General features: G+C 37.1%; 1 protein-coding gene across 3 annotated transcripts in view; it reads left to right on the top strand.

Annotated features, from left to right (window-relative positions):
• NSUN3 (NOP2/Sun RNA methyltransferase 3) overlaps positions 1-21,892 on the top strand; it is a 53,045-nt gene extending 31,153 nt beyond the window's left edge. For all 3 annotated transcript variants that reach the window (XM_068545598.1, XM_068545601.1, XM_068545599.1), the window contains one exon: positions 21,505-21,892. In XM_068545598.1, coding sequence (XP_068401699.1) covers positions 21,505-21,775 — 271 coding nt within the window. In that variant the 3' untranslated portion in view covers positions 21,776-21,892. The remainder of the gene's footprint in view (positions 1-21,504) is intronic.
• The last annotated feature ends 1,754 nt before the right edge of the window (positions 21,893-23,646 follow it).

Here is a 23,646-nt window from a genome sequence, read left to right as displayed (position 1 = left end):
AGTGAATGGGAGGGAAATACAGATATGTGGTCAGATTTGCAAGATATTTTCAATGGAGAATTAATAGGATTTGGTGGTTGATTGGCTCTGGAGTGGGAAGAAAAGGAAGGTGTCAAGGAAAACTGTAGAACTCTACTGCACGAATTTGAATCCTGGTTTGGACACTTACTGAGTGGCCTCATACAAGTTGCTTAACCCTCTTGCCTTAGTTACCTCATCTGCAAAGTGAGAATAATAACTTAATTGAAAGATTGAATGAGATAACATATGTAAAGCATCTAACTTTAGGAAAAAAGATAAACCAAGGATAAAATTATAGGGAAGACTGATATTTAAGGGATAGGAAGAAGAGGAAAGGTAGATAAGGAGGCTAAGAGAAACCTCAGAGAAGTAGGAGATGAACAAAGAAAGAGTCGTGTCCAGGAGGACCAAGTGAGAGAAGGTTTCTTGAAGTTGAGGATGAATGACAGAATTAAATAGTATGGTGAGATGAATGCAAAAATAAACCTCTTAACTTAGGCTAGCTTTGTACTCATTTTATCAGTAAGCTTCCGAGGAAAACAGATATTTTAATATATCATTTAGAGTTGTGGAAACAAAATTTGGTTAAAGGAATTTACCAGATTGTTTGGAATTTGGAATAACTACAAATTATTCCAAATTATTTGAAATTTTAATGAAGGAGTAACTGCCTTTGAGTTTCTAACCATTGAGTCTAATTTGTTAAAATTCTTTAAAACTATGATTCTGATGTCAATCTGAGATGAAGAGTTTCAAATTATGTCTCAGCATGAGGTATTTGCTTTCATTTACCTCATCATAAATTCAGTGCAATAGCACTTAAATAGGTAAAGGTTGCATGCTCTATAAAATGAGCAGGTAGCCAAGATTCTCAGGTCATAGCTTCAGACCTACTAATTCTTAGTTCCTTTTTATTAAAAGTGCCTAAAGGTCTACAGTTATTCTTTACCTTCAATGAGTATTTGGGACAGTTGGGATGATAAAATGTATGCATGTAGCATCCTCTTTCTTACTGCCCCAGATTCCATACTTATTTTAGCAATCATAATAATTTGCTTCAGGGTGTACAGCAGTGGTAAAGCTTGCAGTCCTTTTCCTGGTATTAGATGAAGGTGCATTAATTAGCTGTGTAACTTCAGGCAAGTCACTGAGTCTTTGTGACCCTCCATTTGATAAATTGGGTCAGACTATTTATCTTGTATACCTCATAAGGTTTTATTAAGACTCCATCTGTGAAGTGCTCTTTAAGTTAAGCACAAATAAACATAAGGTAACGTTATTAATTAGGCTGATGACTTGTTCCTCACTTGGTTAACATAGGAATCAGCATCTCATTTGATTTTTGGACCAAATCCACATTCCCATTAATTCAGGAATAGTCTATCCTGAAGAAAGAGTAACAATTTCCTCATGGAGGAATATGTGTGCGCAATGTCCTCTGGAAGCATGTCGCCTTTTTCAGTTTTGGATTTAGTTTTTGTCATTCGGGCAGTAAGATACAAAGACCACAAGTAGTTTTCATATATTTTTCACATTATTAGTTAGATAACTTTTTTATGTAAGTTGCAAGTAACCTTATAAAGTAGCCTTTTAGAGAATTTCTGAAACATCACTTGAATATTAAATGGCTACAAGGGACCAACTGCAGGATTGATGCTCCTATACTCATTTTAAGTTTTAAAAATTACTATATTCTTACTTGGTTTAAAAAAATGTTTAATGCTAGCGTTTCTAAGATGAAAGGTACAAGCTTGCTAATATTGTGTCAGTGAAGGGATTTTTAAGTCTATTTCAGTTGATTACTTCCCCATATTTACATCTGAAAGGATGGTAGATGTTGCCTTGATGCTTTGATGGTGACACAGAAGGGACATGAAGAAAGATGAGGAATAAGTATATTAATCACAGTAGTGTTTACCTGTAATCTGAATTTTGCAAGAATACAGACATCTGTGATTGTTTTTACTTCTGCACCAGAAGTTGTGGGAGAGGCTGTGCCTGTAACTTCAAACATGTCACCGGAAGACATAAAAAGACGATGCTTGTCCCTTAATGGTTAAGTCGTAAGGAATTCATGTAAGGGGAGAAAATCACTTTTCTTGCTTTGGTCAAAAGATGGCAGTATTGCTGTGCTGATTGTTTTCTTCTGCAGTTTGGGCTCAGTTTTTTTTTTAATGCAAAAAACACTTAAATTTAGTGATCTAATTAACAATGAGCCTTCCAACAGAATGCCAAATTTCTAATCGAAGACCAGAAGAATAGACCAGAAAATGGAATTTATCTTTTAAAAATATATTAGGGTTGCTTTAGTAGCTATTTGTAAAAATAACATTCTCTAAGACTCAGATTTGCCGGAGGAAAAGAGGACACCCTGCATCATGTTTTCAATTTTGGTTAAGTTTGAAATACCCTCCCTTTGGAACTTTGATGACTGTCAGGGTTCCAAGATGTTTTCGAGGGTTTTTGTTTGTTTGTTTTTAGTTTTTAAAGGTCACTGAACTTCTCTTTTCATTAAGGCAATACTTTTTTTTCTTCAAGGTGTTAAAATCAGGTAATTGTTTTTCTTTTTTTTCCTTGGTCATTATACTTTATTTGTTGGTAGTTGGAAGACTGTGTGAACTAGTCTGGAAATGTAAAGGTGGTTTCCCTTTTTTTGCTGGGAAAGCAACATGTTCTCACCTTGTTTCTAAGCCAGTATTATAAATGGCTCTTGGGGCTTGATTCTCTGTTTTTCTCTAAGATCTTTCAAGGATAGAGAAATTCAATGAAAAGCACTGAAAAAAATGACACAATGAACTTCTGGAAAAAAAAAAAAAAGGCTTCATTATTGATTGTGTAAAGTGTTCTTTAAAAAATACAAACATACAAATCAAAACACTTTTGGGAGGGGGTAATGGGGAACAACCCTTAGTGTGTTGAAAGAACACAAAACAATCCAGCTGTTTTTCTTACTTTATATTAGAATAAGAAAATACTGATGGATTCTGCTCAGAATTCTGCTTTTTTTTTAAGGTGATATAGTATGTATTTGTTATATCACATCACCCACTTCCCTCAGTAGGATCTGAGACAGCACCTTGTAATCAAACTTTAATATGTTTTCAGCAAAACGTTCGAGTAGTTTTACCACGTGGGCTCAGTCTTGACCGTAAATAGCCTTACATCAATTTAGGTCAAATGTTGAGGCCAGATGAATCTGGCACAAACTTAAGAAAAAAGCTGTAGTTTGCAGAGCTTTTTGGATTTCACAGTGGCGTGTAAGAGATAGTACATCTGAAGCGCCATTCAGGTCTACTCTGTGAACCGCCAAAAATCAATTAAGGTGTTCTATTTGTAAATGGGGAAAATTTAATTTAACGTTATATTCTGTTTAATGGTTTCTTTTTAGAATATGTTTTGTTTTGAGCTGCTTCATTAACTAGGTGGTTTAAGTGCAAAATGCATTTCAGCCTATTCCATAATACACTGAAAGACAAAGATTTGGAAAAATTTGTACAGCTAGTATCTGCCGTAAAGCAACAGGGTATCTGGTGTACATTCTGTGGCAAGAAGGCCATCATTCTTTTCCTGTTAGGGGTGCTGTGGTAAAAGCATTTCCCACTCTTATTTTATCCTATACTGTTAATCAAGATCAGCTTTATTTCCTGCAGTGCTATTGTGAGATAGAATCTTATTTCATACTTCAAGTAGGGTTAAGCCTGATCAGCTCTTAGGTGGGAGGCTTCTGAGGGGAATATGTGTGTTTCGGGGAAATGTTAGGGGGATTGTATTATGTGGCAACTCTGCTTCCTTTAGAAGTACTTCCCCCAGCTCTGCATTATAGCTGGACATTGTGTGTTGAATAATATATAAAACCCAAAATAATGTCTACTAGTTCCCATTTCAGTTTTAAGTATTAGGTTAGCCTTCCACCTAATCTGATCAAAATAATACTTTTCTGCATCTACTGTAGTTAGTCATAACATCTTTTTCTGCCTTCTCCTGATAAGTATGATTAGAAATCGCTGCTGACCATCTCTCTGCCATCAGTTATAATTCAGTAGTAAAGAATGCCCATCTTAATTCAACTTGTAATTTCATGCAATATAGTTAGTGTTATAGCACAAGTGAAAAATATCCCATTATTCAGGATCTTGTTAAGCTGTGAAACATGTAGTCCTTGAGAAGCCAAGGTACACAGCTCATTTGGAAAAGGTTAGCAGAGGATACCATTATGCCAAAATGGATGTTGCTTAGTTAGTTGTTTAGTTTTACCTCCTCTTAAAAAAAACTACATGGCACAGAAATATACACAAGCATAGAGCAACCTTTTGCCTTCTACCAGATCCCAGATCCAACACTTTTTGTTTCCCTTCTCTAATCCTGACTTATGTTTTTATATGGTCATTACCACAGCTTTGCCAGTTTATTAGTATTATTCAAGTCTAACTTTTACATGTTTTTCCCCCTCCAGAGTTTAAAATTTCTTACTTGGCTTGTTAAGACCTACTAAACAGTATCTTTCTTCTGTTCTGGTTGTCATAATTTCTCTCCTGAAGCAACACAACCTTTCTCACACCCTACTGTCTACTGTCCTTAAAAAAAGGACAATTTTTAAAAAACCTTTTAAAAATGCTTCTTTTCATAACTTGGATGAAACCTATCCAAATTAATTAATTAATATAATAATTACTTGGTTCTTATGGGCTATTTCAAAATATATGTAGCTGGTTATGGAAGCAAATGATTTATCCTAGACACTATGGAATAAAATAATTCTCAGTATAGAAAAGTCTTGGCTATGTGAACTCTGGGAGTGAGGGTTTTTTTTTCCGTATTACCTGTTTTCCTTGATCTTTGAATACAAAATTGTGGTATTTTTGAAATCTATAACTACTACAAGCAAAAGGGCAAAAATGGTATTTAAACAGCAATCATTAGCAGCAAAACAGCAACAACCCTTTGATAGGAATCTCTTAACATTTTGCCCTAGGACGTTGAGATTAACCCAATTTGTAAAAAACCTTTGTGTTGCCACACACAGTTTCCTTGTTAAGAAATTAATGTGACCAGTTAAGTTATACCAACCTAATTTTAGAAAGATAAATTATGAGTGTTGGAATGAAAACAGAGCAGAAGAATCAGCCAACGTTGGCAACATTATAGAAATTAATTTAAATTTGCATCAAGCCAGGAACATACTGTTTGTAAATGATGAGGCTTCTGTGTACTTTTGTACAACTGTAATGAGAAAGAATCATACTTACTTGATTAGGCATTGGTTTTGCTAACTGTGGAACTAGGATCAAAATAAATCCTTTTAATGGGAATTTAAAGATACCTTCATTCAAACTGTATATATCCCTTGCACAATAATCTGACTTTTTTTAAAGAAAATCTTATACTCATTGCTATAGTCGGTAGAAAATGATCCAAAATGAGTGTAGTTGTAACTTACACAATTTTAGCAAAATCTACCGATGCCTCAGTATGTCACTGTAAAAAAAAATTGGAAAGCCATCACCAGGTGTGTGTTAGTTTCCTATTGCTGCTATTAATAGCAAATTACCATAAATTTAGTGGCTTAAAATAATACAGATTTATTATCTTACACTTCTGGAGGTCATAGGTTCAAAATCAAGGTGTTTGCAGAGCTGCGATTTCTTCTGGAGGTTCTAGGGGAGTGCTATAGACCGAAAATTCATATGTTGAAATCCTAATCCCAAAGATGATTGTGTTAGGCCTTTGGGAGGTGACTAGGTTATGAGGGTGGAGCACTCATGATGGGATTAGTGCCCTTATAACAGAGCCCTCAGAGTGCTCCCAAGCTCCTTCTGCCATGTGAGGACACAGCGGCCATCTATGAACCAGGGGGCAGGTATCCTCAGCAGATGCTGAACCTGCTGGTGCCTTAATCTTGGACTTCCCAGCTTCCTGAACTATGAGAAATAAATGTTTATTGTTTAAACCACCTAGTCTATGGCATTTTTGTTATAGCAACCAAACAGACTAAGACAGGGAGAATGATTTCCTTACCTTTTCCAGCTCTAGACACAGCCCACATTCCTTGGCTTGCGGCCTTTGGCTAGCATTCCTGTACTCCAGCCTTAGCTTCAGTCATCACCTCTCTTACTCTGACTCTCCTGCTTCCCTTTTCTATTATAAGGATCTTTGTAATTACATTGGGCCCACTCAGATACTCCAGTGTAATCTTCCCATTTTAAGAACCTTAATTTCATCACATCTGCAAATAACCTTTTGCCATGTAATGTGACATGTTTAAAGGTTCTGGGGATTAGGATATGGACATCTTTGTGGGGCATCATTCTTCCTCCCATAGGCTGTTATCCCATTAACAGTTCACATCTCTGGTGTCTAGATCTGAGTCTTTTTAAAAAGTTTCTGAGGAGAATATTTAGGAGACAGTGACAAGTAAGAAGACAGATTAAAAAACTTTTTTTAGAAATTAACAGCAGGGAGATTAACCAAGATGGCAGCGTAGAAGGATGTGCTCTCACTCCCTCTTGCGAGAACACCAGAATCACAACTGGCTGCTGGACAATCATCGACAGGAAGACACTGGACTTCACCAAGGAGGACACCCCACGTCCAAGGACAGAGGAGAAGCCACAGTGAGACAGTAGGAGGGGCGCAATCAGAGTAAAATCAAATCCCATAACTGCTGGGTGGGTGACTCACAGACTGGCGAACACTTATACCACAGAAGTCCACCCACTGGAGTGAAGGTTCTGAGCCCCACGTCAGGCTTCCCAACCTGGGGGTCCGGCAACGGGAAGAGGAATTCCTAGAGAATCAGACTTTGAAGCCTAGTGGGAATTGATTGCAGGACTTCGACAGGACTGGGGGAAACAGAGACCCCACTCTTGGAGGGCCCACACGGAATAGTGTGCGCATCGGGACCCGGGGGAAGGAGCAGTGACCCTGGGGGAGACTGAACCAGACCTACCTGCTAGTGTTGGAGGGTCTCCTGCTGAGGCGGGGGCTGGCTCTGTTTCACCGTGGGGACAAGGACACTGGCAGTGGAGGTTCTGGGAAGTACTCCTTGGCATGAGCCCTCTCAGAGTCTGCCATTAGCCCCACCAAAGAGCCCAGGTAGGCTCCAGTGTTGGGTTGCCTCAGGCAAAACAACCAACAGGGAGGGAACCCAGCCCCACCCATCAACAGTCAAGTGGATTAAAGATTTACGGAGCTCTGACCGCCACAGCAACAGTCAGCTCTACCCACCACCAGAGCCTCCCATCAGGCCTCTTAGATAACCTCAACCACCAGAGGGCAGACAGCAGAAGCAAGAAAACCTACAATCCTGCAGCCTGTGGAACAAAAACCACATTTACAGAAAGATAGACAAGATGAAAAGGCAGAGGGCTATATACCAGATGAAGGAACAAGAAAAAACCCCAGAAAAACAACTAAATGAACTGGAGATAGGCAACCTTCCAGAAAAAGAATTCAGAGTAATGATAGTGAAGATGATCCAGGACCTCGGAATAAGAATGGAGGCAAAGATTGAGAAGATGCAAGAAATGATTAACAAAGACCTAGAAGAATTAAAGAACAAACAAACAGAGATGAACAATACAATAACTGAAATGAAAACTACACTAGAAGGAATCAATAGCAGAATAACTGAGGCAGAAGAACGGATAAGTGACCTGGAAGACAGAATGGTGGAATTCACTGCTGCAGAACAGACTAAAGAAAAAAGAATGAAAAGAAATGAAGACAGCCTAAGAGACCTCTGGGACAACATTAAACACAACAACATTCGCATTATAGGGGTCCCAGAAGGAGAAGAGAGAGAGAAAGGACCAGAGAAAATATTTGAAGAGATTATAGTCGAAAACTTCCCTAACATGGGAAAGGAAATAGCCACCCAAGTCCAGGAAGCGCAGAGAGTCCCATACAGGATAAACCCAAGGAGAAACACGCCGAGACACATAGTAATCAAAGTGGCAAAAATTAAAGACAAAGAAAAATTATTGAAAGCAGCAGGGGAAAAATGACAAATAACATACAAGGGAACTCCCATAAGGTTAACAGCTGATTTCTCAGCAGAAACTCTACAAGCCAGAAGGGAGTGGCATGATATACTTAAAGGGATGAAAGGGAAGAACCTACAACCAAGATTACTCTACCCGGCAAGGATCTCATTTAGATTTGATGGAGAAATCAAAAGCTTTACAGACAAGCAAAAGCTAAGAGAATTCAGCACCACCAAACCAGCTCTACAACAAATGCTAAAGGAACTTCTCTAAGTGGGAAACACAAGAGAAGAAAAGGACCTACAAAAGCAAACGCAAAACAATTAAGAAAATGGTCATAGGAACATACATATTGATAATTATCTTAAACGTGAATGGGTTAAATGCTGCAACCAAAAGACACAGGCTTGCTGAATAGATACAAAAACAAGACCCATACATATGCTGTCTACAAGAGACCCACTTTAGACCTAGGGACACATACAGACTGAAAGTGAGGGGATGGAAAAAGATATTCCATGCAAATGGAAATCAAAAGAAAGCTGGAGTAGCTATACTCATATCAGATAAAATAGACTTTAAAATAAAGAATGTTACAAGAGACAAGGAAGGACACTACATAATGATCAAGGGATCAATCCAAGAAGAAGATATAACAATTATAAATATATATGCACCCAACATAGGAGCACCTCAATACATAAGGGAACTGCTAACAGCTATAAAAGAGGAAATTGACAGTAACACAGTAATAGTGGGGGACTTTAACACCTCACTTACACCAATGGACAGATCATCCAAAATGAAAATAAATAAGGAAACAGAAGCTTGAAATGACACAATAGACCAGATAGATTTAATTGATATTTGTAGGACATTCCATCCAAAAACAGCAGATTACACGTTCTTCTCAAGTGTGCATGGAACATTCTCCAGGATAGATCACATCTTGGGTCACAAATCAAGCCTCAGTACATTTAAGAAAATTGAAATCATATCAAGCATCTTTTCTGACCACAACGCGATGAGATTAGAAATGAATTACAGGGAAAAAAACGTAAAAAAGACAAACACATGGAGGCCAAACAATACGTTACTAAATAACCAAGAGATCACTGAAGAAATCAAAGAGGAAATCAAAAAATACCTAGAGACAAATGACAATGAAAGCACGACGACCCAGAACCTATGGGATGCAGCAAAAGCAGTTCTAAGAGGGAAGTTTATCGCTATACAAGCCTACCTAAAGAAACAAAAATCTCAAGTAAACAATCTAACCTTACACCTAAAGGAACTAGAGAAAGAAGAACAAACAAAACCCAAAGTTAGCAGAAGGAAAGAAATCATAAAGATCAGAGCAGAAATAAATGAAATAGAAACAAAGAAAACAATAGCAAAGATCAATAAAACTAAAAGCTGGTTCTTTGAGAAGATAAACAAAATTGATAAGCCATTAGCCAGACTCATCAAGAAAAAGAGGGAGAGGACTCAAATCAATAAAATCAGAAATGATAAAGGAGAAGTTACAACAGACACTGCAGAAATACAAAGCATCCTAAGAGACTACTACAAGCAGCTCTATGCCAATAAAATGGACAACCTGGAAGAAATGGACAAATTCTCAGAAAGGTATAACCTTCCAAGACTGAACCAGGAAGAAACAGAAAATATGAACAGACAAATCACAAGTAATGAAATTGAAACTGTGATTAAAAATCTTCCAACAAACAGAAGTCCAGGACCAGATGGCTTCACAGGTGAATTCTATCAAACATTTAGAGACGAGCTAATACCTGTCCTTCTCAAACTCTTCCAAAAACTTGCAGAGGAAGGAACACTCCCAAACTCATTCTATGAGGCCACCGTCACCCTGATACCAAAACCAGACAAAGACACTACAAAAAAAGAAAATTACAGACCAATATCACTGATGAATATAGATGCAAAAATCCTCAACAAAATACTAGGAAACAGAATCCAACAACACATTAAAAGGATCATACACCACGATCAAGTGGGATTTATCCCAGGGATGCAAGGATTCTTCAATATACGCAAATCAATCAATGTGACACACCATATTAACAAATTGAAGAATAAAAGCCATATGATCATCTCAATAGATGCAGAAAAAGCTTTTGACAAAATTCAACACCCATTTATGATAAAAACTCTCCAGAAAGTGGGCATAGAGGGAACCTACCTCAACATAATAAAGGCCATACATGACAAACCCACAGCAAACATCATTCTCAACTGTGAAAAACTGAAAGCATTTCGTCTAAGATCAGGAACGAGACAAGGATGTCCACTCTCACCACTATTATTCAACATAGTTCTGGAAGTCCTAGCCATGGCAATCAGAGAAGAAAAAGAAATAAAAGGAATACAAATTGGAAAAGAAGAAGTAAAACTTTCACTGTTTGCGGATGACATGATACTATACATAGAGAATCCTAAAACTGCCACCAGAAAACTGCTAGAGCTAATTAATGAATATGGTAAAGTTACAGGATACAAAATTAATGCACAGAAATCTCTTGCATTCCTATACACTAATGATGAAAAATCTGAAAGAGAAATTATGGAAACACTCCCATTTACCATTGCAACAAAAAGAATAAAATACCTAGGAATAAACCTACCTAGGCAGACAAAAGACCTGTATGCAGAAAACTATAAGACACTGATGAAAGAAATTAAAGATGATACCAACAGATGGAGAGATATACCATGTTCTTGGATTGGAAGAATCAACATTGTGAAAATGAGTATACTACCCAAAGCAATCTACAGATTCAATGCAATCCCTATCAAATTACCAATGGCATTTTTTACGGAGCTAGAACAAATCATCTTAAAATTTGTATGGAGACACAAAAGACCCCGAATAGCCAAAGCAGTCTTGAGGGAAAAAAACGGAGCTGGAGGAATCAGACTCCCTAACTTCAGACTATACTACAAAGCTACAGTAATCAAGACAATATGGTACTGGCACAAAAACAGAAACATAGATCAATGGAACAAGATAGAAAGCCCAGAGATAAACCCACGCACCTATGGTCAACTAATCTATGACAAAGGAGGCAAAGATATACAATGGAGAAAAGACAGTCTCTTCAATAAGTGGTGCTGGGAAAACTGGACAGCTACATGTAAAAGAATGAAATTAGAACACTTCCTAACACCATACACAAAAATAAACTCAAAATGGATTAGAGACCTAAATATAAGACTGGACACTGTAAAACTCTTAGAGGAAAACATAGGAAGAACACTTTGACATAAATCACAGCAAGATCTTTTTTGATCCACCCCCTAGAGTAATGGAAATAAAAACAAAAATAAACAAATGGGACCTAATGAAACTTCAAAGCGTTTGCACAGCAAGGGAAACCATAAACAAGACGAAAAGACAACCCTCAGAATGGGAGAAAATATTTGCAAACGAATCAGCGGACAAAGTATTAATCTCCAAAATATATAGACAGCTCATTCAGCTCAATATTAAAGAAACAAACACCCCAATCCAAACATGGGCAGAAGGCCTAAGTAGACATTTCTCCAAAGAAGACATACAGACAGCCACGAAGCACAAGAAAAGATGCTCAACATCACTAATTATTAGAGAAATGCAAATCAAAACTACAATGAGGTATCACCTCACACCAGTTAGAATGGGCATCATCAGAAAATCTACAAACAACAAATGCTGGAGAGGGTGTGGAGAAAAGGGAACCCTCTTGCACTGTTGGTGGGAATATAAATTGATACAGCCACTATGGAGAACAATATGGAGGTTTCTTAAACAACTAAAAACAGAATTACCATATGACCCAGCAATCCCACTACTGGGCATATACCCAGAGAAAACCATAATTCAAAAAGACACATGCACCCAAATGTTCATTGCAGCACGACTTACAATAGCCAGGTCATGGAAGCAACCTAAATGCCCATCAACAGACAAATGGCTAAAGAAGATGTGGTACATATATACAATGGAATATTACTCAGCCATAAAAAGGAACGAAATTGAGTCATTTTTTGAGACGTGGATGGATCTAGAGACTGTCATACAGAGTGAAGTAAGTCAGAAAGAGAAAAACAAATATCGTATATTAATGCATGTATGTGGAACCTAGAAAAATTGTACAGATGAACCGGGTTGCAGGGCAGAAGTTGAGACACAGATGTAGAGAAGAAACGTATGGACAGCAAGGGGGGAAAACTGCGGTGGGGTGGGGATGGTGGTGTGCTGAATTGGGCGATTGGGATTGACATGTATAAAGTGATGTGTATAAAATTGTTGACTGATTAAAAAAAAAGAACTATCATATGACCCAGCAATCCCCCTACTGGGCATATATCCAGAGAAAACCATAATTCAAAAAGACACACGCCCCCCAATGTTCATAGCAGCACTATTTACAATAGCCAGGATATGGAAGCAACCTAAATGTCCACCAGCAGAGGAATGGATAAAGAAGATGTGGTACATATATACAATGGAATATTACTCAGCCATAAAAAGGAACGAAACTGAGTCATTTGTAGAGACGTGGATGGACCTAGAGACTGCCATACAGAGTGAAGGCAGACAGAGAAAAACAAATACCGTAGATTAACGCATATATGTGGAATCTAGAAAAATGGTATAGATGATCTTATTTGCAAAGCAGAAATAGAAACACAGACATAGAGAACAAATGTATGGATACCAAGGGTGGAAGGGGGAGGGTGGGAGGAACTGAGAGATTGGAATTGACACATATACACTGTTGATACTATGTAAAAAATAGATAACTAATGAGAACATACTGTATAGTCCAGGGATCTCTACTCATGCTCTGTGGTGACCTAACTGGGAAGGAAATCCAAAAAAGAGGGGATATGTGTGTGTGTGTGTGTATATATATATATATATATATATATATATATATATATATATATATATATATATACATATACATATATATATGTGTGTGTGTGTGTATATATATATATATGTATAGCTAATTCATTTTGCTGTGTATTAGAAACTAACACAACATTGTAAAGCAAATATACTCCAATAAAAATTAATATTTAAAAATAAAAAAAAATTTTTTTAAATTAAAAAAAGAAATTAACAGCAAACACTGAAGGTTAAGTAGGCTTACAGTGGTAAGCTACTGTAAGTTGGTAGTCACCTCCCAATTTTTTTTTTTATCAGTAAGTGGATATATGAGAAGACCAGAAATACTGGATACCATACAATTTTAGTTATCTGGACCTCAGGGAATGAGTTTTCCAGAGAGTTAATCCCTTAATAGTCAAAATTAAAAGAACAAATAAACAACTGACCTCTATGGGAAAATTTCTAATATTTATACTACTGTCATAGCTACCCTTTAATTTGTATTATCGTAGAAATACATGACATGGGTAAAAAATTAAAAATATAAATGAGCTTTTACTTAAAAGTAATTTACCCATACCACTCCCCCATCTTCCCCTAGCTTGACTCCTCAGAGGCAAGCACTTAAAATTATTCATACTTTATTTATTCTTCAGGTCACTCCTAAACCCCTAAATAATATGTTTATCCTTTATTACTTCATTTGTCAACTTTAGACATTGACTACAGGCACACCTTGTTTTATTGTGTTTCTCAGATACTATGTTTTTACAAATTGAAGGTTTGTGACAACCATGTGTCCAGCAAGTCTGCTGGCACCATTTTTCCAACACCCTTTGTTCACTTTGTGTCTCTGTGTCACTTTTAGGTAATTTTAACAATATTTAAAACTTTTCATTATTATTGTATTTGTTACGGTGATCTGTGATCAATGATCTTTGATGTTACTGTTGCAAAAATATTACAACTTGCTGAAGGCTCAGATGGTTAGCATTTCTCAGCAATAAAGTGTTTTTTTTTTGTTGTTTTTTTGGTTTTTTTGTTTTTTGTTTTTTAGAGAAAGTGTTCCCTGGAAGGCAATGCTTTAGCCCAGTGCTTTTTTATTTATTTATTTATTTATTTATTTATTATTATTTTTGGCTGTGTTGGGTCTTCGTTTTCTGTGTGAGGGCTTTCTCTAGTTGCGACGAGTGGGGACCACTCTTCATCACGGTGCGCGAGCCTCTCACTGTCGCGGCCTCTCTTATTGCGGAGCACAGGCTCCAGACGCGCAGGCTCAGTAGTTGTGGCTCATGGGTCTAGTTGCTCCGTGGCATGTGGGATCTTCCCAGACCAGGGCTCGAACCCGTGTCCCCTGCATTGGCAGGCAGATTCTCAACCACTGCGCCACCAGGGAAGCCCCCAATAAAGTGTTTTTTAATTAAGGTATGTACATTTTTTTAGACAATGTTATTGCACACTTAATAGACTACAGTATAGTGTAAACATAACTTTTTTATGCACTGGGAAACCAAAAAATTTGTGACTTGCTTTATTGTGATTTACTTTATTTGCTTTATTGTGATCTGGAACCAAACTTGCCATATCTCCGATGTGTGCCTGCTCTGACTTTTTGCTTGGGCTTATCTCACTTATACCTCCCTTACCTCTTCACAGCACTCTACACTCTGTGTTCTCACCCTGTTACAGTTTCTCCCTCAGTCAGCTTGGAAACTTAGTGCTTCACACTTAGATCTACATTTCTTGTTCTGTTAGTGGTAGAAAGTCTCTCTAAACACACTTCAAGCTTTATTCTTTTTTTCTTTTTTGAAATAATTAGAGCAATAGCTCTTGGTTTCTCTTTTTGTAATATAACAATATTTACATCCCCGCCCCATCTTACGTTTCTCCCCTCTACTTCACAGTGTCTTATACCTTCACCTTCATGTTTATGTTGTGAAGGTTGACAGTATTCTTTCTGAGATTTTATAATCTGTTCTGAAACATTACTAAGATAAGTTTATGGAATGATTCTGAACATTGAGGACCAATAATCAATATATGTTGTTTTATTGTTCACTGCAGAATGGACTAATACATTAGAATTAAATTTCCTTCTCTATTGGTTCAGTGTTGTGATCAGAATGGCGCTGAGAGGAAAATTTTCTTAAAATCAGATTAGATGGAACAGACTCTCTCTCTCTTCTTCTTCCCCCTACACACCCACCCCAGGTGCATGTATCAAATCTTCAAGGTTTTCTCAGTTTTCAGTCATTTCATCTCTTCTCTCCCTTCTCACTTCTCCCTGGAGTCTCCCTCTCCTTCTAATCTGGAGTAGTTACCCTCTAAGGGCTCCCATGCAGTTATCATTCTGGGGCTTCACTCCCTTCATTGTTCTCCTCTGTAGCGTTCATTGTTTTCTGTGTCACATTTCTCTTCTTTCTTGATTTACCTCCTCATTCTGCTAGAGGTAAAATTTCTGAGTCATCAGATATCTGAAAGTTTCTGTCTCCCTCCTATATATTTATTTGACAGTGTGGCAGTAAATAGCATCCACTTTAAATTGCCTTTTTCCCAGGATTTGGAGTACACTACTCCACAGATGCCAGTCTGATTCCTGGACCCTTAGAGGCAACCAGTTCTTCTCTCTGGAGGCATTTAGCATTTTTCCTTTGTTCTCGAAGTTCTAAAATTTTAACAATAATGCATCTAAATGTGGATGTTTTTCATTCACTATAAGGTTGGAGTTTTGACAGTGTTGTGTCAGACCCTCTGCACCCTCTCCTCTTAGCTCCCTGATCTCATCTTATCCTACCACCACTTGCCTGTGCTACAGCGACACTGGCCTCCTCCTTCCTCAAACATGTCTGAGGGTCTTTGCACTGGCTACTCCTTTTGTGCAGAATGCTCTTCCCTCAAATATATACATGGCCCACTTCCTTACCTTCTCTTCTCAGGTCTTTGTTCAGATGTCACTTCTTGAAGTGTCATCCTATTCTAATTATCCTACTTAAAACTGCAATCCCTGTTACCACCCAGGCACTCCTAATCCTCTTACCTTGATTTAATTTTCTTTATAGAACCTATCACTAAATTAAAAAATAAGCAAACTGTGATATTGTGAACATATATTTCATCTTTGTTCCTGGTTCCAGGCCAGAGCTCCTAAAACCCTTGTAATTTCCTAAGTGATAAGAGTGATAGGAACGTCTTTTGTTATAATATCTGGCTTTGGTAAGGGTGAAAGGAACAACTTTTATTATTCATAACAAGCCCTTTCAACCATACCTGAGTTTATGTTAATAAGGTGACTTTGGGGTAGCCCCTAAGGATGGGAAACTGGTTGCCAGGGGAACTGACTGTATAATTAAAGGGTTGGAACTTTCAGCTCCACCCCTCCCCCTCTTTAGGGATGGGAGAGGGGCTGGAGATGGAGTTCAATCACCAGTGGCCGATGATTTAATCAATTACACCTATTTAATGAAGCCTCTAAAAAACCATCACTGAAGAGATTTGCGGGGCTTTCAGGGTGGAGAGGAGGTGTTGGGAGGGTGGTGTGCCTGGAGAGGGCATACTTTGCCCTGTGCATCTCTTCCATCTGGCTGTTCCTGCATTGTATCTTGTAATAATAAATCAGTAACATAGTAAGTAAGAGAGCCATTCTAGAAAATTATTTAACCCAAGGAGGGGTTTGTGGGAACCCCATTTTATAACCAGTGTGTCAGAAGTGCCGAAGACTTGGACTTGCAGTTGGCATTCGAAGGGCAGTCTTGTGGGACTAGGTGGATAGTGTTAGAATTGAAATAAATTGTGGGACATGCAGTCAGTGTTTGCAGAGAATTGGAGAATTGCTTGGTGGGGGAAAACACACGTGCAAACATACACACATGCATACATATATATGTGTGTGTATGTGTATATATTATGTGTGTGTATGTGTTTATATATGTATGTGCATATATGTGTAAATACTTTGTATTAGTTTGCTAGGGCTACCATAACACAGTACCACAGACTGAATGGCTTAAACAACAGATATTTCTCACAGTTCTGAAAGCTAGAAGTCTGAGATCAAGGTGTCCACAGGGTTGTTTTCTTCTGAGGCCTGTCTGCTTGGATAGCTGTCTTCGCCCTGTGTCTTCACTTGATCTTCCCTCTGTAATTCTGTGTCCAAATTTCCTCTTCTTATAAGGACACCAGACATATTGGATTAGGGCCCACCCTAATGGCCTCATTTTAACTCAGTTACCTCTTTAAAGATGTTATCTCCAAATACAGTCACATTCTGAGGTATTGGGGGTTAGGGCTTCAACATATGAATTTTGAAGGGACAATTCAGTCCATGACAGACTTAGTAATTTTTGTAGTCTTTCTCCCCCAGCTAGAATGTAAGCTTCATGAAAGTGAGGGTTTTTTTTTTTATTGTTGTTCTATTTCAGGGTATACCCAACATCTAGAACAATGCCCATAATAGATGCTGAATATATAATAATGAATATTCTAGCCTTTTGATGAGCTATTTTAATCTGAACACTTCTTTTCATCTCTAGAGAATTCTTATTTCACTAATTCAAGTCCCCCTCCCCCAATTCTCTGTACTATCTTTCCAGTACTCCTGTTAACTGAAATTTGGACCTGCTTGATTGATCTTCCCTGTGTCATTTTCAGTCAATCTGTTGTTCTGCTTTTTTGGAAGATTTTTCAACCTTAACTTCCAAACACTTCTATAAAATATTATTTTGATAAACATGTATTTCGTTTCGAAGAGCCCTCTTCTTGGTCCTGTTTCATGGCATTCTCTTATTGTTTTGTGGGTCCTGTATTTTTGCTGATCTTTCTGCATTTGTAAGGTCTTGTTATGTCTCTTGTTCCCTGAATTTTCTGTTTCTTCGTAGGCCATTTTTTGTTTGTTTCTTTTACTTTTGATCTCACATATTGCGTAAGCATTTCTCACCCTTAATTATCCTTCATTGTACATTCTTATTTAATAATGGGACAGTAAAGTACTAGGAGGTTTATTTTAAGGGTGATAATTTTTGCCTGGTGATGTCACTTTATGATTTGCTGAATGCAGAGGTCTTTGGTTTGGGGGAGGGTGCCTTAGGTCTCCCTAAATAGTTTATTCAACTTTCTTAGATTAAAAAGCTTCTGACTTTTAGGGAAGAGGTAAAATTGTCATTATATCAGATAACATGATACTCTATATAGAAAACCCTAAAGATTCTGCACAGAAACTCCTAGAACTGATAAATCAGCAAGGTAGCAGGATACAAGATTAACATACATAAATCGGTTGTATTTTTTTATAGTAACAATGAAATATCAGAAAGGGAATGTAAAAAAACAATACCTTTTAATATCACAACCCACCCCAAAAAATACTTAGGAATAAACCTGACCAAGGAGGTAAAACACTTATATGCTGAGAACTATAAAACTGTAAAGGAAATTAAAGATGATTCAAAGAAATGGAAAGATATCCCATGCTCTTGGATTGTAAGAATTAATATTGTTAAATTGGCCATACTACCCATAGCAATCTACAGTTTAAATCCAATCCCTATCAAATTACCCATGACATTTTTCACAGAACTAGAACAAGTAATCCAAAAATTTATATGGAACCATAAAAGACCCAGAATTGCTGAAGCTATCCTGAGGAACAAAAACAAAGCAGGAGGCATAACCCTCCAAGACTTCAGACAATACTATAAAGCGATAGTAGTCGAAACAGCATGGTACTGGCACAAAAACAGACATGTGGATCAAGGGAACAGAATAGGGAGCCCAGAAATAAACCCACACACCTATGGTCAATTAATCTTTGACAAAGGAGGCAAGAATATACAACTGGAAGAAAGTCTCTTCAGCAAGTGGTGTTGGGAAAGTTGGACAGCTGCACGTAAATCAATGAAGTTAGAACACTCCCTCACACCTAAACAAAAATAAACTCAAAATGGCTTAAAGACTTAAACATAAGAATGATACCATAAAACTCCTAGAAGAGAACATAGGCAAAATGTTCTTTGACATAAATCGTACCGATGTTTTCTTAGGTCAGTCTGCAAAGGCAATAGAAATAAAAGCAAAAATAAACAAATGGGATCTAATCAAACTTACAAGCTTTTGCACAGCAAAGGAAACCATAACAAAACTAAAAGACAACCTACAGAATGGGAGAAAATATTTGCAAACAATGCAAGGGCTTAATGTCCAAAGTATACAAACAGTTCATAGAACTCAACAACAAAAAAACAAACAACCCAATCAAAAAATGGGCAGAAGACCTAAATAGACTTTTCTCCAAAGAAGACATACAGATGGCCAACAGGAACATGATAAGTTGCTCAACATCACTAATTATTAGAGAAATGCAAATCAAAACTGCAACGAGGTAGCACCTCACATCAGTCAGAATGGCCATCATTAAAAAGTCTACAAATAAGAAATGTTGGAGAGGGTGTGGAGAAAAGGGAACCCTCCTACACTGTTGGTGGGAATGTAAGTTGGTACAACCATTATGGAAAACAGTATGGAGGTTCTTCAAAAAGCTATTAAGTAGAGTTGCCATACGATCCAGCAATCCCACTCCTGGGCATATATCCAGAGAAAACTATAATTCAAAAAGATACATGCACCCCTATGTTCATAGCACTATTCACAGTAGCCAAGACATGGAAACAACCTAAATATCCATCGACAAATGAATGGATAAAGAAGATGTGGTACATGTATATAATGGAATACTACTCAGCCATAAAAAGGAATGAAATAATCCATTTTCAGCAACATGGATGGACCTGGAGATTATCAGACCAAGTGAAGTAAGTCAGAAAGAGAAAGACAAATACCATTTGATATCACTTACATGTGGAACCTAAAATATGACACAAATGAACTTATCTATGAAACAGAAACAGACTCACAGACATAGAGAACGGACTTGTGGTTGCCAAGGGGGAGGTGAGGTGAGGGAGGGATGGATTGGGAGTTTGGGAGTAGCAGATGCAAACTATTATACATAGAATGGATAAACAAGGTTCTACTGTATAGCACAAGAACAATATTTAATATCCTGTGATAAACCATAATGGTAAAGAATATGGAAAAGACTGTATAACTGAATTGCTTTGCTCTACAGCAAAAATTAACACAACATTGTAAATCAGCTATACTTCAGTTAAAAAAAACCTTCCAACTTTTTACCTGGCTGCCTGACTTGCCATATATGGGAGTCTGAAATCTGTGGTTTCTTATCTATGCTTTGAATTAATATCTTTGTTTTCACTTTTTACTCCTGTCACGTTTCATCTGGCTTTTCCAGGTCCCAAGCCCCTCTGTAGTTCTGCAGGTCAAATTATGCCCTGTGTGGCTGTAGTGCTGTCTCTACTCTCTTCATTCACTATTACTCGTCTATCTGCATATCATCTTTCAGAAATGTGTTGAAATTCACTGTTAGTTAATGGTTCTCTCTATCCTTTTTACTTTATTGTTTTGAGGTAGTACATTTTTTATTACACATTATAGTTAAGGATGTCTACAGAAAGAGGAGAAAAAAATCGTCATCAGTTTGCTTGTCTTGAGTTAGAATTTTTCAATCCTTTAATAATCGAACATAGAAGACAATTTGAACTTGCTTTGATGATGTGGATCTTTATTATAAACCTTAGTTATTGGGAGGTGCTCTAGTTGTTTAAATATAGGTTGAGACGGGGCTGACTGTACTTTTAAATCCAGTAGAGGTTCTGGAACATGATTTCTTAAAAAAAAAAAAAAGAAGTTCTTGATTAGTAATTGCTCTGGGGTTATCACCACAGCAGCAGGACTAAAACTTTTCTAGTTTTCTCTCTCAGTAGATGACCTTGCTTCCCCCTCCACACTTATTATCAAGGCTGTCTATCGTGAACTTTCATTTACCTTAGAGCTTCTCGGTTCCCTGTTCATGCTCCCTTGTTGTTTCAGATGCAGAGCTGGAATCCCATCTTTTCTGAAGCTAACTCCTCCATTTGCAGCCTGAAGTCCTGGGACTGTTCTCCTGGATCTGCATCTACAAATATGTTCAAGTCTTCCCCTTGGGGGACAAAAAATCTTCCCATCTTTTCCCTAAAGCTATACTTTTATCTGGAGAAGCCTTCTAAATTTTTTCTGAGTTCTGCTCTCTTCACATATAGGCATTCTCTGTCTTTAGTCCACTTTTTTTCCTTGTTCTTTTCCTGGGAAATCCTGTTCATTCGCATAACTTCATCTATCACTGAGCCCTAACCCCTTTCCTGAAGTTCAGATGCTCCTTCCCACCTACCCATTGGTACCACTCAGTATATTCAAAGACAGACCCATTATTCCATGCTCTGCCTCCATCCTCCGGTCCTTAGAAGAACAAAACAATGAACCAGTCAAACATACTCTCTGTCTTCCCATGTTGATTGGTCTGCTTATCATTTTCCCAGTCATCCAGGGATACATTAGAAAGAAGTAGTTGTAAGGCTAGAAAACACCCAAAGTTATTACAGTCAGAGTCAGAATAGGGTTAATTTCAAGTATGTAAGCTTTCTTGCCCTCAGCCCCCATAGTTCCTTTTTAATGTACATAACCAATCTTTTGCATTTTCCTGATTACATGCAGGTCTGCAATTAAGGCCTTACGTCCTGGAGGGCTACTTGTGTATTCTACTTGCACACTTTCCAAGGCAGAAAATCAAGATGTGATCAGTGAAGTTTTAAACTCCTACAGTAACATCATGCCTGTGGACATTAAGGAAATGGCAAGGACTTGCTCCCAAGACTTCACATTTGCTCCCACTGGCCAGGAATGTGGGCTATTGGTGATTCCAGATAAGGGCAAAGCCTGGGGCCCAATGTATGTAGCCAAATTGAAAAAATCATGGACTACTTGAAATTGGTGATGTGCATTTTGTGAACCATTAAATCGATAACATGTCAATGTATTATTATATTTATTTAACATGTAGGCTCTCTACGTGTTAACATTTAAATAAAATGGAGTCACTTTCCCTGGGTCTGTTGGAATCCTATTTAGTTAATACTTTAGCATCTCAGAACTTTTCAGGTGTATTTTTTTCCTAGAAATACATCTACAGTAATGATTTAAGATGGTGCGGATGGTGTTTGTTCTCTATAATAAATGTCTTTTACTTGGCATTTTGTAGTTAAATTAATCAGAATATATGGTTTTGTGCATAAAGTGTTTAGAAATACCTTCTATCTGTAATGTTGGTGCTTTGAACCTCTAAAAATGCACATCTTCTGGCCCTCTTATCGTTTTTTTCCTTATCAAATGTGTAGATTCTTTGAGGATTATTTTCCCCCTTTTCTATAAGAACTGATTGCTATTCTGAGACTTAACTTCTAACTTCTTAAGCAGCACTATTTCTAGTTCTAGCAAAATAGATTTCTTATTTGCCAAGTTGTTTTTTGTTAGGAACTATCTTCTGTTTACTGCAGAGGTCAGTGACTATTGACACCAGCTTTATTTCTCCACTTTTTTTTTGTATTCACAAATACAAATTGAAAGGGTAAATTATGTTGAAAGGCCGTTAGAACAGCAGATTCACATGCACATGTTTGACTTTCTACATTCAGCTTGTAGAATAATGGAGTCTCTCCAGCAGGCTATAAAGCAAGTATGTGAAACAAAACCAGAATGATTAATAACTGCAATAACTGAACTGTATTTGGAGAGTTTTGCTACATAATTGCAGTCATAATGAACACTACAGAATCTGATTATCTAACAGTTGCAATCTGGAGGGGCTTTTTATTTCACTGCGTTATGAAATGTTATCTGAGACTATGATGTCACATATTAATGCACAAAAGGGAGATGCCTAATGAGAGTGGATTATACTATTAGCAAAACCTAATACCATTTACTAAGTGGCTCTCCTTTTTATACATATCCTGGGAATATTGTGTACATTTCTGTATATGTACTTAGGGTTTTAGCCTCAGGTTTTGATCATGTGTTTTCTCTAGAAATTGCTTTACTCAGAGGCCAAACATATTTTTCCAACTATTAAGAAAAATTATGTAGCATATTTCAAAAGATTCTATCTATTTAGAAATTAGTTTTTTAAAAAAAACAAAACTCTGACTATAGAAATACAAAATTCTGCTGAAGCTGAACCCTTTTGAATTATTACATTCTATACTTTTAAACTCTTGGCTCACTTACTATTTTTTTTTTTTTTTTGCAAGCATATAAAATTGGGCTGCTTTAACTGGGAAGTCCTAGGAAGAATGTTATTTCTGTACCTTCATTGCATTAACCATTTTGTTTCCTTTATATCTAACCAATATATTTGAAGAAAAGCTGGATCTCTTGGACTCAATCAAATATACCGAGTTAATACAGAAGATTAATAATAATGGAAAGGACTTTTATTATGTGTGTGTGTTTTTTTAGTGTGTGCTTATTGGTTTGTTTTTTCAGTTTGAAATCCTGTCTTCGGATACTATAGGTTTAAAAAGTGCATTTATTCTGTGTAGATTAATCACAAAGTAAATTTTCACAGTGCACTTTGTTGAATGTCATTATTTTCCCAGCATAATGCCATGAAGCCTAATCTGAACACTCAGTGTGCTGTTGGATTAGACCTTTCTATGATTACGGAAAAATGCAAATATAGATATACATATAGCTCATTTTATTATTATCAATAACTATAATGAAACATCTGACATTTATTGAGCATTAAATATTTGATTAAGTTCTTTATATAAATGTGTTATCTTTTCTGAACTTTAA

This window comes from Eschrichtius robustus, chromosome 6, assembly GCF_028021215.1.
Source record: "Eschrichtius robustus isolate mEscRob2 chromosome 6, mEscRob2.pri, whole genome shotgun sequence".
Classification (NCBI taxonomy): Eukaryota; Metazoa; Chordata; class Mammalia; order Artiodactyla; family Eschrichtiidae; genus Eschrichtius; species Eschrichtius robustus.
Note: the sequence above shows the minus strand (reverse complement) of the source record. Positions and strands in the feature narration are given on the sequence as shown.